An 18,720-nucleotide genomic window follows, 5' to 3' on the forward strand; every position below is an offset into this window, starting at 1 on the left:
GAGAAGAGAAAGCAGTTTTTCTAGGCAGAGGTAGCAATGTAAACAAATGCACAGAGATAAGAAACAACATGCTGAGGATAAAAAGTGGGTACAATTTATCGTTGCTGGCATTTAAAAAGTTTGGCATGTGGAGGTGGCTATCAGGTTCTGCAGACTTAAGTCATAAAGAACTTATATGCTGTGTTAAGGATAATAGCAGATGCTTAATCAACTGAGCCACCCAGGCAGCCCTTAATAAGAACATTTTTATCACTAAATACCAACAAAGGTTTCCCCCACTATCTGAAAGTAAAGCATTCTTATAAAACCTTTCCTAAGCCAAAATGGCATAAAGCAAAGAAACAGCATGAATTTATATGGAAAAAAATTTTGAGCCTTCTAAGACCCAAAAGATAACCTCCCAGGTTTTTCTGATACCTTAAGACACATCTTGTTAAAGGATGCATAGAATAAATTGAGATAAAACACAGATGCTTACAGGCAGCTCAAAGTGATGGCAACTTGATGCTGAGATACTGAGTGCAGTTGCCAGGGAAGGAGCTTGGTGGTACCACTCTGGCTTCTTGTGGTGCACTGCCTTGTGTGCACTGCCTCTCTAACAGCTTGCTGCAAAACAAATGCTGAATGCTATTTTCACTTTTCACCTTTTTTTGTAAAAGCAACAGTCTTCAGATTTCTTTTAGTTAGCAAAAAACAAATACTAATGTAGGTATTTAATAGAAGTCAAGTGGTGTAATGCAAACTTTTGAAAAGCAGGGGATACCTGTATTAGAAGAAAAAAGTGTCAGATCATTGCCCTCAGCTTCCACTTTAGGAAGCTAAGAAGAGGGAATTCAATTGAAGCAGAAGAAAGAAAATTATAGGGACACCTGGCTGGCTCAGTTGGTGGAGTGTGCAGCTCTTGATCTCAGGGTTGTGAGTTCAAGCCCCATAGTGGAGGTAGAGATTACTTAAAAAAATAAAATAAAATCTTAAAAAAGAAGAAAGAAAATGATAAAGATCAAAGCAAAAATCAGTAAAATAGTAAAAACAGTAGAGAAAATCAATGAAACCATAAGCTGATTTTTTTTTTTTTTTGTACTGTTGGATTTAGTTTTTTAAGCTGATTCTTTGACAAGGTCAATGAAATTAATAAACCTGTAAGGAAAGACTGATCAGGGGAAAAAGAAGAGAATACAATCTACCAATGTCAAGAATTAGGAGACAACACAATAAAGTCAATAGATATTAAAAAATATTATATTTATATCATAAAGTAAACAACTTTATGCTTGTTAAGGTAAGATGGACAAGTTCTTTGAAAGACTCAGACTACCAAAATTTAAGAAGCAACAGAAAGCAGCAGTAGATAATCTGAATAGCTTATAACTATGAGTTTGTAGCTAAAACACTTCCAACAAATAAAACTCCATGATTAGACAGCTTTTTCACTGGTAAATTCTACTAAACATTTAATGAAGAAGTAATCCTAAACAAATTCTTCCAGAAAATTGAAGAGAAGGAAATACTTCCCAATTCATAATAAGAGGTCAGCATTACTTGATAACAAACCAAAGACATAATATATTAAAACCCAGGAGTATATTAAAAAGTTAATATGTTTTGGGGGCGCCTGGGTGGCTCAGTTAAGTTAAGTGTCTGCCTTTGGCTCAGGTCACGATCCCAGGCGGCTGGGATTGAGCCTCGCAGTGGGCTCCCTGCTCAGCAGGGAGTCTGCTTCTCCCTCTGCCCCTCCCCCTGGTCATGTTCCCCCCCTCAAATAAATAAATAAAATCTTTTAAAGAAAAAGGTTAATACATTTTGAATAAGTTGCCTTTGTCCCAGGAATTCAGGGCTGGTATAATATTCTAAAGTCAAGCAATGTAATTCATCATATTAATAAAACAAAAAGGGAAAAACATATATCGATAGATACAGAAAAGCATTTGAAAAATCCATTATCCATTCCTGATTTTTCAAAAAGAAATACTTTCAGCATAGTACTAGTAGAAGATAGAACTTTCTTAGCGTGTTGAAAGGCATCCAGGAAAAACCTACTTAATGGTAAAATGCTAAATGCTTTCCTTATATGACCATGGACAAGACAAGGATCTCCACTCCGATCACTTCTAATCAACATTATATTGGAGTTTCTAGCCTGTACAGTCAAGAAGAAAAAGAAAAGTTATCTGTACAGACAGGAAAAAACAAAGCTCTCTGTATTTGGAGACAACATTGTCATGTATGTAGAAAAACTAATGCAATGTGCAAAGAAGCTACTAAAACTAATAAGTGAGTATAGCAAGGGTAGTAGGATATAAAGTCAGTACAAAAATATAATTGAAGTTTTATATCATCAATTGATACTCAGAAATTGAAATTTTAAGATATTGCAACTTATAATAGCATAAAAATATGAAATATGTAGGGTTAAATCTGACAAAAGATGGCAAAGACCTATTCACTTAAATCTATAAGACATTGCCGAGAGGAATTAAAGAATGTAAATAAATGGAAAGATACACTATGTTGATAGATGAATGGTGCAATATTAAGATCTCAGTTCTCTCTAAATTGATATATATTTTAAATACAGTTCCACTCAAAATCTTGTTTTTGTAGAAATTGACAAACTGATTCCTACAATTCATTGAAAATCAAAGGACCTAAAATATAAAATAGCCTAACCATCTCTGAAAATGAACAAAGTTGGAGAGCTAACACTACCCAATTTTAAGACTTTATAAAGCTAGTATAATTAAGACAATGAGGGACGCCTGGGTGGCTCAGTCAGTTGAGCATCTGCCTTTGGCTCAGGTCATGGTCCCAGGGTCCTGGGATTGAGTCCCGCATCCAGCTCCTTGCTCGGCGGGGAGTCTGTTTCTCCCTCTGCCTGCCTTTTCCCCTGCTTGTGTGCTCTGTCTCTCTCGCTCTCTCTGACAAATAAATAAAATCGGGGTGCCTGGGTGGCTCAGTCATTAAGCGTCTGCCTTCAGCTCAGGTCATGATCCCAGGGTCCTGGGATCGAGCCCCGCATCCGGCTCCCTGCTCAGCGGGAAGCCTGCTTCTCCCTCTCCCACCCCCCCTGCTTGTGCCCCCTCTCGCTGTCTCTCCCTCTCTGTCAAACAAACAACAACAAAAAAATCTTAAAAATAAATAGTAACTAAAATCTTTTAAAAAAATAATTAAGACAATGAGGTGTTGATACAAAGATAGGCAAATATATTTGGAACAGAATAGAATCCAGCAATAGACTTGCACATATATAAACAACTGATTTTCAAGAGGTGTAAAGGTCATTCAGTGGGAAAAGGATAGTCTTTTTAAGAGTGATGGAACAATTGGCTATCAGTATTTAAAGAAAACAATATCGATCTATACCTCTTAACCAGTACAAAAATTAATTCAAAATGGATAATAGACCTAAATGTAAAATCTTAACTACAAAACTTCTTGAAGAAAAATAGTAGAAAGCCATTATGACCTTGGGTTGCATAAAATTTCTTAGATTCTTAGATATGACACCAAAAGTAAAATCCATGAAAGAAGAAATTGATTAGACTTCATCAAAATTTTAAGTCTGCTCTTCAAAAGACACTTTAAGAAATGAAAGACAATACACACTGGCAGAAAATATTTGCAAAGCATGTATCTTAAGTGTTTTTATTTGGAATATATAAAAACTCTCAAAAATTTTTTAAAAGGCCCAATGCGAAAAATGAGCAAAAGATTTGAACAGACACTTCATGAAGAAGATACATGAATGGCAAATAAGCACATAAAAAGGGACCCCCGGGTGGCTCAGTCGGTTAAGCCTCTGCCTTCGGCTTGGGTCATGATTCCAGTGTCCTGGGATTGAGTCCTCCATCGGGTTCCTTACTTGGCAGGGAGCCTGCTTCTCCCTCTGCCTCTGCCTGCCACTCCCCCCGCTTGTGTTCTCTGTCTGTCTCTGACAAATAAGATCTTTAAAAAACACACACAAAAAGATGTTCAGCAACATTAGTCATTAGGGAGATACCATTATACACTTGCTAAATGGCTAAAATTTAATACACTGACCCAAGTGTTGATAAGAATATGGAGGAATCAAACACTGCTAGCAGGAGTGCTAAAATTGTACAGTCATTTTGGAAAGTAGTTTGACATTTTCTTACAAGCCTGTACCTACCATATTATCCATCCATTCCACTTCTAGGTGGAATAGATTTTAAGTCTGCTCGTCAAAAGACACTTTAAGAAATGAAAAAGACAATACACACTGGCAGAAAATATTTGCAAAGCATGTATCTCAAGTGTTTTTATCTGGAATATATAAAAACTCTCAAAAATTTTTTAAAAGGCCCAGTGCAAAAAATGAGCAAAAGATTTGAACAGACACTTGCTCTGTCTGTTTGCTCAAGAAAAATGAAAGCATGTGTCCATACAAAGACTTGTATACAAATGTTAATAGCAGTTTTATCTGTAATAGCCAATGACTAGAAAGGACTCAAATGTCCATTACAGGTGAACAAACTATGTGGTATGTCCATACAATAGGCTACTACTCAGCAGGAAAAAAAAAAAGGAATGAACTATTCATACATTATACAATACAGATGAATATCAAAATAATTGTGCTGAGTGAAAGAAGTCAGGCAAAAAAATACATACTGTATGATTCCATTTGTATAAAATTCTAGAAAATGTAAACTAATTTATAGTGACAGAAAATAGATCAGTTGTTGTCTGGAGAGGCTGCCGAAGAGGTGAAGGAGGGGGGACTACAATGAAGCACAAGGAAACTTTATGGTACAATGGATATGTTCCTTATTGTGATACTGGTGGTAAAACATGTTAAAACTAAAATTTTATTCAACTCAGTTATTAATGAAGGAACCAGTAAGATGTTTATATACGTTCAAAGGAGAATTTGAGGAGGGGTGATTTATAGAGTGGTTTTCAAAGGAATGTAGAAATGAATTTGCTAATAGCTAAAAAACCTGATTGATGTCTTATAAAAATAAATAGTAACCTTTACAGTTACATTTTCTACTGGATAAAATCCATTTGTATTGTTGAATAAGAATCTATTTACATTGCTCTCAGATGAGAATCATTGTTACTTGTTTTCTATAAGCCAACCTCTACGTTTACAGAATTGCAAAATGTCCCATCAACAGTAAATCATAGTCAAGCAGAGGTACACATATTCATTAGTGGGGGGTGAGTAAAAGCTATGCAGTGATTTCTTTGACTGTTTCTAAGTTCCAGATAAGTTTTCATCACATCTGTAACACAAGATGATAGTTGTTAGTATAATGAAGAAAATACCAAAGGAAAGGTAGTAAATTCCTTCTATATTAAGTCCATGATAATTGAATATCTATAGCATTTTTGTCTTCATACATCATTAAGCAATGAACCATGTACCATTTTGTGATGTTCCTCTTACTGTTGCTTTGACGTTTTTGAATCATCTATTTAATATTTTGTGCATTTATCTTTCCTCTGCAATTTGATTGCAGGTTTTTCAGAGGAGAGGGCATATAGCTGCTTTGTATTCCCTGTTTTACCTAGCCTAGTGCTTTAAATTCAGTAAATAGTAATTGATTTAATGCGATGTATCCTTGGAACTAAGCTGTATATTTAAAAAATGGGTTATCTTCTTGCATCCAGGCACAGTTAGGCATCAAGTTGCTAGAATTTTTATGTTTAATTTTTTATGATACCTGTGCATCCATCAGTAATGGCACATTCTTTGTCTTTTTATTTTGTCTATTAGTGGTGATTTACTCAGAATAGAAGGAAAAACCCTGCATTCAATTTTAGATGAAGTTGTGTTCAAGCTTTTATCAACTCCTAGCCCAGACATAAGAAGTACTGCTACAAAGCTCCTACTGCTGATGACTGAATCCCATCAGGAAATTTTGATTTTACTGAGACTAAGTGCCTGCTACAAAGGTAGTGCATATATTCTTTCTTTTCTGGAGATTCTCAAAAAGAAATTTTTATTGATGGTTTATGGAAAACAAAATTCCTATATTTTTTTGAAGTTTTTATTTAAATTCCAGTTGTTAACAGGCAGTGTAATATTAATTTCAGGTACACAATTTAGTGGTTAAATAGTAATGGGGATTAAGGAGTGCACTTGTTGGGATGAATGCCGGGTGGTGTTATGGAAGTTTTGAATCACTAAAATTCTTGTATTTTGAAAAAGTCAATAACTGAAGTGTGCAGATAAAACCCTATTAAATAAATACCAATTGGGGAAAATGTCTTTATATAACCAAGCTATCTTCATGTCTTAACAGATGGCTTATGGTACTTTGTTGATGAGGTTACAATGGATACTATTCCTTCTCTGACAAAAAAAAAAAAAGTTGCATATTGAGTATACCATATAGTATAGTAAAATAATGACCAAAAAGACTGGTGACCTTAACAAGATTAACTTTACTGGAGAAGATAGAGCTGTGCTTGAGAGATTGACAGCCCTTTTGATCTTTACATCAATTAATAATTACTCTTCAGGTCTTTCACTGCTGTTTCTCAAAGCAAAAAAATCTTCCTCACCTCCAAAATCAAATGTGTATACTTACTAATACAGGGCGATATTGTGTGGAAATTTTTAAAGATTAGAACATTACATTATGATGCATTTAGTACGCAAACTATTACAGTGGCCTTCAAAACATGCTTGATGATTTGGAAGGCACTATTTAGTAACTTACCTTGTATCAGTCATTACTTTGAACATTATAATTATGTTATAGGAATAGAGAGGGAAAGAAGGTGCCAGTAATAGAACTCTCTAATTGATATTGTGCCAGGTATACATTTTTAAATTCTGTAGTTAGATTTCTTCTATAGAAATGTGAATGTCCAACAGACTTCATTATAAAGGAATTTTACCTGAACAGTTCATCTCCCTTTCTTTTCTCAATAGAACTTACTCAGTTTCCTCAAGATATTTTACAATCATTAATACTGCTGAGAACTTGAATTTTGAAGAGAGTATAAAGGCATGAACAGATCCATATGGTGGCTTCCCCAGTTATACACCCCAAGGGCATTTTACTTTATTTATATTGAATACATACGTTATAATACATCATTCCAATGTGCTTAGAATAGTACTTTATATCTTATACTACTACTGTGTTTTATTTTGTGATAAAAATGCAGTATTTATAGTACTTCTACAATAATTGCTTAGTAACCTATTCATTTGCCCCAAATTACATATAATACTGTATATTTTTACTTAGCAATAACTTCCCTTAAGAATGACTAATAATAACCTGTTTAAATGCTTCCACAGTGTAGGCATTTACTCAGTATGTTATTTTTAAAATGTTTCAGTTTAAGATATTTATGTTCAAACAGGAAAAAAATTGTCTCTACTCTTTGACTTAAAACAATGATTCCACTTACCTTTTTTTAATTAAAGATATTGAGTAGACAGCCTTTGCCTCAGATCCTACAAGTGGGCACATAAAACTCTTAGGACAGAGAAATATCCTAAAGACCTCAATCTAGAAGTCTTTGAGAAAAGGAAAAAGGAAAATCATGTGATTAATTTTGCTGTAATATTCATTTGTTTCCAAACCAGACTTTGTTAACTTCTAATTAATACTGATTAGATAACAAATAATATTTTATTATTAAATGTTGTACCTTTGTTATTCCATTTCAGGACTCAGAAGTCTTCTAAATAAATACGAGCCAGGGACAGAGTTTAGTCAAGAACTTGGACAGCTCATTGCCCTTTTAACCCCTAAGGTCTATCAGGAAGTAGAAGAACAGGTAATAAATTATAAAAATAATTTGCATATTTACTAACATTTCAGTAAACATTTTAGTTTGAAAATACTGGAGAATGGTAGCCTCTTGAATCTTTTATTTTCTGTCTCTTCCCCTTTCTTTACTTATCTCCCTCCAACTTCAGAGCAGTCGTAGTTTGATCGGGGAAGGGGTTTTTATAGACCAAATTTTTAACCCTAGAGCCTTTTTTCTTTTTTTTTAGCCTGTTCAAAGAGTTCTTCATCCCCTTGAATGCTTGAATAAGTGAGGCCCAGCAAAAGAAGTCAAGCAAAGAGGGTAAAGCATTAAATAAGCAGAACTATAAAATCCTTATAAAAGGAGTAGAAGGGGTATTAATTAAGGAGAATTCAGAGCTAATCAAACTATATCTTGAATACATTTTAGATATTGCCTGAGAGCCTAATGTATCTTTAAATTTCGGAGATCAAGTTTAATATTCTTAGACTTTACCTGTCCTGGACCTATGAAATTGTTGCCTCCTGCCCAGCTTATTAGAGATAGAGATTAATACTTGCCCAGGCCTGATATTTTAGGAGGTTAACTTCTAAAAGACTTTCACGAAGATGTCTCTAAACTAATTCTGGCCTTTAATTTCAGAAACTACATCAAGCAGCTTGTTTGATTCAAGCTTATTGGAAGGGTTTCCAAACTAGAAAGAGATTAAAGAAGCTTCCATCTGCTGTGATTACTTTGCAGAGGAGTTTCAGGTAAAAAGTTTTGGTGAGAGGAATGATGATCTCAGAGGACAGCTATATCTTATTACAGTATAGCGGAGTAAAAACTTAGGATGTTTTCCCCCCAATTTTCTAATCTGTTTCTCTTACTCTTTTTTTAATTGAAGTGTAGTTCACATACAATATTATATAAGTGTCAGTTGTACAACAGTGATTCAACATTTATATACATTGTGAAATGATTATCGCATCAGGGTAAGTCTAGTTATCAGCTGTCACCACACAAATGTATTACAGTATTTTTGACTGTGTTCCCTATGCTGTACTTTACATCCTTGTGACTTAACTTATTTCATAACTGGAAGTTTGTACTTCTTTTCACCTATTTTGTCCATCCCCCTACTCCTCTCCCCTCTGGCAACTACCAGTTTATATCTGTGTTTATAGATTTGTTTGTATTGTTTACCTTTTTTTTTTTTTTTTTTTAAAGATTTATCCACTTATTTGGGAGAGAGAGAAAGAGAGAGGGAGAGACAACAGGAACAGGAGGGGCAGAGGGAGAGGGATGTCAAGCAGACTCTGCATTGAGTGCAGAGCCTGACGCGGGGCTCGATCTCACAACTCTGAGATCACGACCTGTACTGAAACCAAGAGTTGGACGCTTAACCGACTGTGCCACCCAGGTGCCCCTTTGTTTTGTTTTTTAGATTCTACATATAAGTGTAGAATCATACGGCATTTGGTTTTCTTGGACTTAATTTCATTTAACATAATTCCCTCTAGGTCCTTTCATTTAGCATAATTCCCTCTAGGTCCAGCTATGTTATCACAAATGGTAAGATTTCATTCTTTTTTATGGCTGAGTAACATTCCATTGTATTTATATACCACATCTTCTTTATCTATCTATTGATGGACACTTAGGTTGTTTCCATATCTTGGCTATTGTAAATGCTGGAGTGAAGATGGTGTGCATATATCTTTTTGAATTAGTATTTTCATTTTCTTTGGATAAATACACATGAATGGATTTTCTGGGTTGTAAGGTATTTCTATTTTTAATTTTTTTAGGAATTTCCATTCTGTTTTCCATAGTGGCTACACCAATTTACATTCCCACCAGCAGTTGCATTAGGGTTCCCTTTTCTTCACATCCTTGTCAATGTTTGTTATTTCTTGTCTTTTTATATTAGCTGTTCTGACAGGTGTAAGGTGATAGATAACTTGTGGTTTTGATTTGCATTTCCCTGATGATTAGTGATGTTGAAATTTTTTCATGTGTCTGTTGGCCATCTGTAAATGTTCCTTGGAAAAGTGTGTATTCAGGTTCTCTACCCATTTTTTAATTGAATTGTTTGGGGGTCATTTTTGGTGTTGAGTTCTATGAGTTCTTTATATATTTTGGATATGAATCCCTTATTGGGTATAGCATTTGCAGATATCTTCCCCATTCTGTAGGTTGCCTTTTTGTTTTGTGGGTATTATATCACTGTGTATAAAAGCTTTTTAGTTTGACATAGGCCTGATAGTTCATTTTTGCTTTTGTTGCCCTGTCTGAGGAGACAGATCCAAAAAGTATTGCCAAGACTGATGTCTAAGAGTTTACCGCCATTGTTTTGTTTTAGGAGTTTTATGGTTTCATGTCTTACATTTAGGTCTTTAATCCATTTGGAGTTTATTTTTGTGTATAAGAAAGTGGTCCAGTTTATTCATTTGCATGTAGTTGTCCAATTTTCCCAACACCATTTGTTGAAGAGACTATCATTGTATATTCTTGCCTCCTTTGTCATAGATAATTGACCATATGTGGGTTTATTTCTGGGCTTTCTATTCTGTTCCATTGGTCTATATGTTTTTGTGCCAGCACCATACTGTTTTGATTATTATAGCTTTGTAGTGTAGTTTGAAATCTGGGAATGTGATACCTCCAGCTTTGTTGTTCTTTCTCAAGATTGGTTTGGCTATTCAAAGTCTTATGTGGTTCCATACAGATTTTAGGATTCATTTGTACTAGTTCTAGGAGATATGCCAGTGTAGATAGAGACATTGAATCTGTACGTTACTTTGAGTAGTATGGGCATTTTAACAATATTAATTCTTCCAATCCATGAGCACAGTATATCTTTTCACTTATTTGTGTCATCTTTAGTTTCTTTCATCATTGTCTTATAGTTTTCAGAGGACAGGTCTTTCACCTCCTTGGTTAAGTTTATTCCTGTATTTTATTATTTTGATACAATTGTAAATAGGATTGTTTTCTTAATATCTCTTTCTGCTACTTCATTATTAGTACATAGAAGTACAACAGATTTCTATCAATCAATTTTATATCCTGTAAATTTACTGAAATCATTTATTCTAATAGCTTTTTGGTAGAAACTTTAGGGTTTTCTAACTGGGTGTTATATGCAACTGATGAATTATTGAACACTACCTCTGAAACTAATGATGTACTGTATGTTGGCTAACTGAATTTAAATTTAAAAAAAGAATCTTTAGGGTTTTCTATATATAGTATTATATTATGAGGAAACAGTGATAGTTTACTTCTTCCTTCCCAGTTTGGATGCCTTTTATATCTTTTTCTTGTTTGATTGCTGTGACTAGGATTTCCAGAACTATGTTGAAATAAACTGGCAAGAGTGGACATCCATGTCTTGTTCCTGATCACAGAAGAGAAGCTCTCAGTTTTTCACCATTGAATATGATGTTAGCAATGGGTTTGTCAGATATGTCCTGTATTATTTTGAGGTATCTTCCATCTGTACATACTTTGAGAGTTTTTACCATAAATGGCTGTTGAATTTTGCCAGATGCTTTTTCTGCATCTCTTGAGATGATCATGTGATTTTTTTCCTTTGTTAATGTAGTGTATCATGTTGATTGATTTGTGAATATTGAACCATCTTGCATCCCTGGAATAAATCCCACTTGATCATGGTATATGATCCTTTTAATGTATTGTTGAGTTCATTTTGCTAGTGTTCTATTGAGGAATTTTGCATCTACGTTTATCAGGGTTATTGGCCTATAATTTTCTTTTTTTGTAGTGTCTTTGTTTTTGTTATCAAGGTAATACTTCCAATGAATTTGGAAGTGTTCCTCTCTCTTAAATTTTTTAGATTAGTTTGAGAAGAGTAGATATTAACTCTATATGTTTGGTAGAATTCACGTGAGAACCCACTGATCTTGGACTTTTGTTTGTTGAGAGCTTTTTTGATTACTGATTCAGTATCATTATTAGTAATTGGTCTGTTAAGATTTTGTTTCTTCCTGATTCATTCTTGTAAGATTGCATATTTCATTTCTTCTAGGTTGTCTAATTTGTTGGCATGTAATTTTTCATAGTAGTCTCTTATAATCCTGTGTATTTCTGTGGTGTTAGTTGTAACCTCTCTTTCATCTCTGATTTTATTTATTTGGACCCTCTCTTTTTTCCTTGATGACTTTGGCTAAAGGTTGATTAATTTTGAAAATAGTTTTTAGTTTCATTAATATTTTCTATTTTTCTTTTTACTATTTTACTTATTTCTGCTCTTTATTATTTGTTTTCTTCAATTAACTGTGGGCTTTATTTTTCTTTTTCTAGTTCTTTTAGGTGTAAGATTACATTATTATAGGTATTTCTAGGTTTTTTTGAGTTAGGCCTGTATTGCTGTAAACTTTCCTCTTGGAATTGCTTTTGCTGCATCCCACAGATTTTGGAATGTTGTGTTTCCATTTTTATTTGTCTTAAGGTAATTTTTAATTTCCTCTTTGGCTTCTTTGTTGACCCATTGTTTATTTAATAGCATGTTGTGTAACCTCCACATGTTTGTGTTTTTTCCAGTTTTTTCCTTGTAATTGATTTATAGTTTTATACCATTGTAGTTGGAAAAGATGCTTGATATGGTTTCAATCTTAAATTGGTTGAGATTTGTTTTGTGGTCTAACATGTGATCTATTCTCAAGAATGTTCCATGTACAATTGAAAAGAATATGTAGTTTGCTGTTTGGGGATGGAATGATCTGTATATATGTTGAATCCATCTAGTCTAATGTGTTGTTTAAGTTCACTTTTTCCTTATTGATTTTCTGTCTGGATGATCTATTCATTGGTGTAAGTGGGTTATTAATGTCCCTGCTATTATTGTATTACTGTCATTTTCTCCCTTTGTATTTGTTAATGTTTGGTTTATATTTAGGTGCTTCTACATTGGGTGCTTATGTATATTTACAACTGTTATATCCTCTTGTATTGAGTTCTCCATCATTATGTAATGCCCTTATTTGTCTCATTATGGTCTTTGTTATAAAGTCCATTTGGTCTGATATATGTATTGCTACTCCAGCTTTCTTTTCACTTCATTTTCATGTCATATCTTTTTTCCATCTCTTTATTTTCAGCCTGTATGTGTCTTTTGGTCTGAAGTGAGTCTCATAGGAAGCATATAGGTAGGTGTTTTCTTATCCATTCAGTTGCTCTGTGTCTTTTGATTGGGCATTTAGTCCATTTACATTTAAGGTAATTATGACAGGTATGTACTTACTGCCATTTTGTTATTGTTCTCTAGTTGTTTTTGTAGTTCTGTTTTTTTCTTGTTCTCTTTTCTGTGATTTGATGACTTTCTTTAGTGTTAGGGTTGGCTGTCTTTTTATTTTTTGTGTACCTGTTACAGATTTTGGGTTTGTGGTTACCATGAGGTTCATATATAATGAGACCACTCTAATTTTGGTGGTCTATATTAAGTTAGTGGTCATTTAAGTTTGAACACATTCTAAAACACTCCCCCACCACCATGGTTTTTGTTTTTGATGTCATATTTTACTTTTTTTTTTTTAAGATTTTATTTATTTATTTGAGAGAGAAAATGAGAGAGCGAGAAAGAGAACACATGAGAGGGGGGAGGGTCAGAGGGAGAAGCAGACTTCCTGCTGAGCAGGGAGCCTGATGTGGGACTCGATCCTGGGACTCCAGGATCATGACCTGAGCCGAAGGCAGTCGCTTAACCAACTGAGCCACCCAGGCACCCTATTTTACTCTTTTTATTTTGTGTGTCCCATAACTGATTATTATAGGTACAGTTCACTTTATTACTTTTATCTTTTAACCTTCATGCTAGCTTTATAAATGGTTCTTCCACTATCTTTGTATGTTTACTTTTAACAGAGATTTTTTTTTTCTAGAAATTTTCTAAATTTCTTCTAGTTATGGCCTTTAACTGCTTAAAGAAGTCCCTTTAATATTTCTTATAATTCTGGTTTTAGTGGTGATAAACTCCTTTAACTTTTGTTTGTCTGGGGGGACTCTATTTTTTTTTATTTTTATTTTTTAATGGAAAAGTATCATCTTATTATTACTAATGTAAGCATTTGATGACAAACGAAGATAATTTTACAATCTCAGAATGTTTGCAAGTACATGAAATTTCCATTTTATTGTAGTTTTATAGCACACTAGCTCAAATACGTTTCTCTACAACTACTCCAACATAACTCCTTTGGAATGAATTATTTCAGTCATCCTTAACATATAACTCTGCCAAATACTTTAATCTAAAACAAACATATAAAATTTTAATTAATAATTTTTAGATGAATGGGGTAAGAAAGTCATCAGGTGATGGTTGGGACTGTTAATTTCCAACAAGAAACTGTGTTGAAGTGTTTCTTCTGATACAGTAGTTATAAATTAGAATTTTCAAAAAACAAGGGCAGAACAAAAAATACAAAAGAAACTTCTGCAGCTTAAGCCTCCCATAGTCCTAAACCTCTGAGAGAAGCAAGGCAAAGCCACCTACCGGTGACCGCGAACAGTGGCGCACGTGGACACTGCAGTGCTGAGGCAAGCCAGCTACATGCTGCACTCAGCATGGTCCAGCAGGCTGCAACCGCATGGCATGGCGCCCTCGGCCAGCCCTGGGGGGGACTCTTTATGTCTCCTATTCTGAATGATAATCTTGCTGCTTACTCTTGGTTGTAGGTTTTTCCATTTAGAACTTTGAGTATATCATGCAACTCCCTTCTGGTCTGCAAAGTTTCTGCTAAAAATCAGCCTTATAGGTGTTCCCTTGTTACATAATTAGTTGTTTATCTCTTGCTGCTTTTAAGATTCTCTCTTGGGGTGCCTGGGTGGCTCAATTGGTTAAGCGTCAGCCTTCGGCTCAGGTCATGATCCCAGGGTCCTGGGATCATGCCCCACATTGGACTCCTTGCTCAGCAAGGAGCCTGCTTCTCTCTCTCCCTCTGCCTGCTACTCCCCCTGCTTGTACTGTCTCTCTATCAAATAAATAAAATCTTTAAAAAAGATAAGATTCTCTCTTTAATTTTTGACATTTTAGTTATTGTGTATATTGATGTAGACTTCCTTGGGTTAATCTTGTTTGGAGTTTCTCTGCTTCCTGGACATGGATGTCTGTTTCCTTCCCCAAGGTAGGGAAGTTTTCAGCTACAATTTCTTCAAATAAGTTTTCTATCCTTTCTCTGACTCTACTCCTTCTGAGACCCCTACTATGCAAATGTTAGTACATTTGATGTTGTCCCAGAAGTCCTTGAAATTATTCTAATGTTTTCAAGTTCTTCATTCTTTTTGCTGTTCAGCTTGGGCGATTTCCACTACACTGTCTTCCAGATTGCTGATTGGTTCTGCTGTATTATCTAATCTGCTGTTGACTTCCTTCTAGTTTATTTTTCATTTCATTTATTGTATTCTTTAGCTCTGTTTCTTTTTTTTATATTTTCTGTGTCTTTGTTGAAGTTCTCACTGTATTCATCCATTCTTACCCCAAGTTTAGTGAGCATCTTTATGACCATTACATTAAACTCTTTATCTGATAGATCGTTCATTTCCATTTTGTGTAGTTCTTCTGAAGTTTTTTTCTTGTTCTTTCATTTGGACCATATTCTTCGGTCTCCTCATTTTGCTTCACTTTCTGTATTTGTTTCTGTGTATTAAGTTGATCAATTCCTGGTCTTGAAGGAGTAGCCTTATGTAGAAGGCATCCTGGAGGGCCCAGAGGCACAGTCCTTCCCAGGTCACCAGAACCAGGTGCTGCAGGGATATTCCTTATATGGGCTTAATTCTCTCACCTTTTATGATTGGGCTGCAACTCTTGTGGGCACACTGGTAGGTGGGGCTGTCTACAGCTCCCCCTGCCAGCCAATTTGGGTGGGTGCTAATCCAGGCCAATGCTTCCCACTGAATGCAGTGAGGCAAGAGATACTTTTAGGAGGTGCTAGTCCCAGCCAATGCCACCTGCCAGTTTGTGTGGTGAGTCCACAGGGCAACACTGAAGAGAAGCATGTGGTACTAGCAGAGTAGATGGAGAATGTCAGAAATGGAACAAACCAGTACTTCCATTCCCAGAGAAAGTCCTACAGATCCCTGGCCCTTCACCACGCAGCCTAAAATCAGTCAGTGAATTTCCTTTACATATGGCTGAGGCACTTTTTAAACTGCTGCTTTTGTGCTGGTTCTCAGAGCAATTAAGTTTGTGCATGGGACCTTTTAAGAACAGAGTCTTGGTTTCCGATAGCCTCCCTACTATCCCAAAATTAAGCCCCACTGATTTTCAAAGCTGGACATTATGGGCGCTTCTTCAGGTGCATGTCCCCAGGGCAGGGTTGCTTGATGTGGAGTTTGAACCTCTATGTCTGTGTATCTCTCCCCCTGTGAGTCACTGCACCAGTAGTATGAGTCCCAACCAGATTGCATCTCTGTCCCTTCTATCCTTCTCCATGTGGCTTTTTCTTTATATCTTTAGCTGCAGAATAGCTAATCTTTAGGTTGTTCCCAGAGAGAGTTGCTCTTATTTAGTTGAAGCCTTGTTTGTCTGGGGAAGGAAGTGAGCTCAGGATCCTCCTGTTCCACCGACTTGCTCCTCCAGCTGTTTCTTTTACTCTTGCTTTCATTCTTGTTCTAAAAACACATTTCTGAGTACCTGTACTACAGTAACTAGATGTACTTTCAAAGCAAAGGACATAATGTAAGACAAACAAGTACACAATCCTATTCACTTGATAAGACTTTTTTTGTGGGCCAAGCCTACAGAGAAGGCAGTGATAGTTATTTAACCCTTAAAATAAAAAATTGCCTTAATTGTTCATATATAATCATGGTAAAAATATGTATGAATTCATAAAGGTTTTAGTATGTTCACCTGAGTTTTATCAGTAAATATGGGATGGATAGATGTGGTCTTTTTTTTTTTTTAAGATTTTATTTATTTGACAGAGAGGTAGAGAGCACAAGTAGGCAGAGAGGCAGGCAGAGGGAGAGAGAGAAGCAGGCTCTCCGCCGAGCAGGGAGCCCGATGCGGGGCTCGATCCCAGGACCCTGGGATCATGACCTGAGCTGAAGGCAGACACTTAACGACTGAGGCACCCAGGCGCCCGATATGGTCATTTAGATATGACACAGTTTGTCATTTATCTATTTGAAGTGGACCAAAAATGAAATACTGAATACATGGCCCAATTTTTTATATGACTGGCCCATCCAGATTCTTAGAGGCAATGAAAAGAATAAAACACACACATAGACACACACATGCACACAAATAAATGACTTAGCTCATAGTCATTTATGATGGAATAGAGCTATCTCAGAGGTGATTTTTCATGCAGCCTTAAACTTAAAGCCAAATTTTCGTTCACTAAAGTGAAACTTGCATATTCCAGAAGTCAGTTTTTTAAGAGAACTAAAACTAATCTTTTAATAACTGCAGCTGCATTTCTCAGTTATAAAAGTGTTTTAATATAGTAAACTAAAATTTAGATTTAAGTCATTGATGAAAATTTCCTTTAGAGAAGTTAGATTATTAATATTGGGCATGAGTTTTGTTTTTGTTTTTTTAAAACATGCATTGTTAAGACATGTTTCAACTGCCTTATATTTGCCAGAGGCTATGCTGGATATTGAGAAAGTTAAACAGACTCAATTTTGTATCCCACCTCAGCAGCTTTGGGCTGAATGACTGTGGACAAGATGCCCAACCTCTCTCTGCCTCAAATTTCCCATCTATTTAATGGGGATAATTGTCTGTGTACCACCCAAGATTAAAATAAAGTTGTTGTGTTTTTTTAGCATATTACCTGGAACTTAGAAAAAATGATAGAGGGGAAAATGCATATGGCACATTTTTTTGCCTTTGAGGGTTTACAAATCTAGTTAGACAAATAGATGTGTTAAATAAATAGTACTTGTGAGAGGCAGTTACAATCCATTACAGCATTGCTCAAAGTTCATTGTGTATCCTACAATGTATTTATTTAAAAACATTTTTAAAAGGATTTCTTTGGTCAAATAAATTTGGGAAATGATGACTACTTTGAGAGTGAGTCATAATGTATATTATTCTATTAAAAAATCTGAGATGTTCTTGGTATAGCCCTGCCTTCTGCGGTGAAGGTAGAGTGTTTATTACTTATGGATTCTACTTGCTGTCATTCTCAGCTGTCTTCCCTCTTAACATTAAAGGTATCCCTGTACCGTGGATTCAGACATTTAATGTTTAGTCTCACAATAGTTGTCAAATTTGCCAGTCTATTTTGTCTTGTAATATTAAAATCCCTGGATTACAGATTTTGTCCACTTAGAAGTATATCTGTGGAGTCTAATAGTTCCACTATTTTAAAATAGAAACTCCATTGCTTTTTATAACCAGTCCAGTTATAATATTTCCATTAAAATTATTTTCCATTAAATTTTAGCTGTGAAGCCAAAATTAATTAAATCTCACATAATAATTAGGTTTTTTTTTTTCCAGTATTTTGAGTTTGAAGTTTTAGGGCAGATTGAAATACAGTTTTAACCTTTGGATTCTCTTTATTAATTTATTATTTTTTAATTTCAAGTTTGCTCAGGTTTCACCACCTCCTCCTCTGGTTGAAATAGTTTATGTAAATATTTCTTGCTTTCTTTATAACTGGGCTTTCTGCAAAGGTTATTTCTGTCTCTTTGTGGTTGGGTCGTTATCTGAGAGTAATTTTTCCCTCCCATGTTTTTTGCTGGGGGGGTGCAGATAGGGACTGCCCACCACTCATAATTATGGGCCCAGATTCATCAGAGCTTTTTAAATTCCAGCAAGACGCACTCTTGTGTAGTCACACCTTTACTAATGCACTTTTCTTGGGGGTTTCTTTTCTTTTTTTCTTTTTTTTTTTTAACTAAAGTATGGTTACATTAGTTTCAGGTATACAATATAGTGATTCGATGACTCTATACTTATGCTGTGCTCACCACAAGTATAGCTACTAACTGTCACCGTATAACGCTGTTACAGTA

At 35.2% G+C, this 18,720-nt stretch overlaps 1 protein-coding gene across 2 annotated transcripts in view; it reads left to right on the plus strand.

Annotated features, from left to right (window-relative positions):
* Nucleotides 1-18,720, plus strand: part of IQCB1 (IQ motif containing B1) — a 53,955-nt gene that overhangs the window by 15,913 nt on the left and 19,322 nt on the right. For both annotated transcript variants that reach the window (XM_035000052.1, XM_035000051.1), the window contains exons 8-10: nucleotides 5,741-5,919; nucleotides 7,655-7,764; nucleotides 8,380-8,489. In XM_035000052.1, the coding sequence (XP_034855943.1) occupies nucleotides 5,741-5,919; nucleotides 7,655-7,764; nucleotides 8,380-8,489 (399 nt within the window). The remainder of the gene's footprint in view (nucleotides 1-5,740; nucleotides 5,920-7,654; nucleotides 7,765-8,379; nucleotides 8,490-18,720) is intronic.

This window comes from Mirounga leonina, unplaced genomic scaffold, assembly GCF_011800145.1.
Source record: "Mirounga leonina isolate KUSES-001 unplaced genomic scaffold, KU_Mleo_1.0 Mir_115, whole genome shotgun sequence".
In the NCBI taxonomy this organism is placed as follows: domain Eukaryota; kingdom Metazoa; phylum Chordata; class Mammalia; order Carnivora; family Phocidae; genus Mirounga; species Mirounga leonina.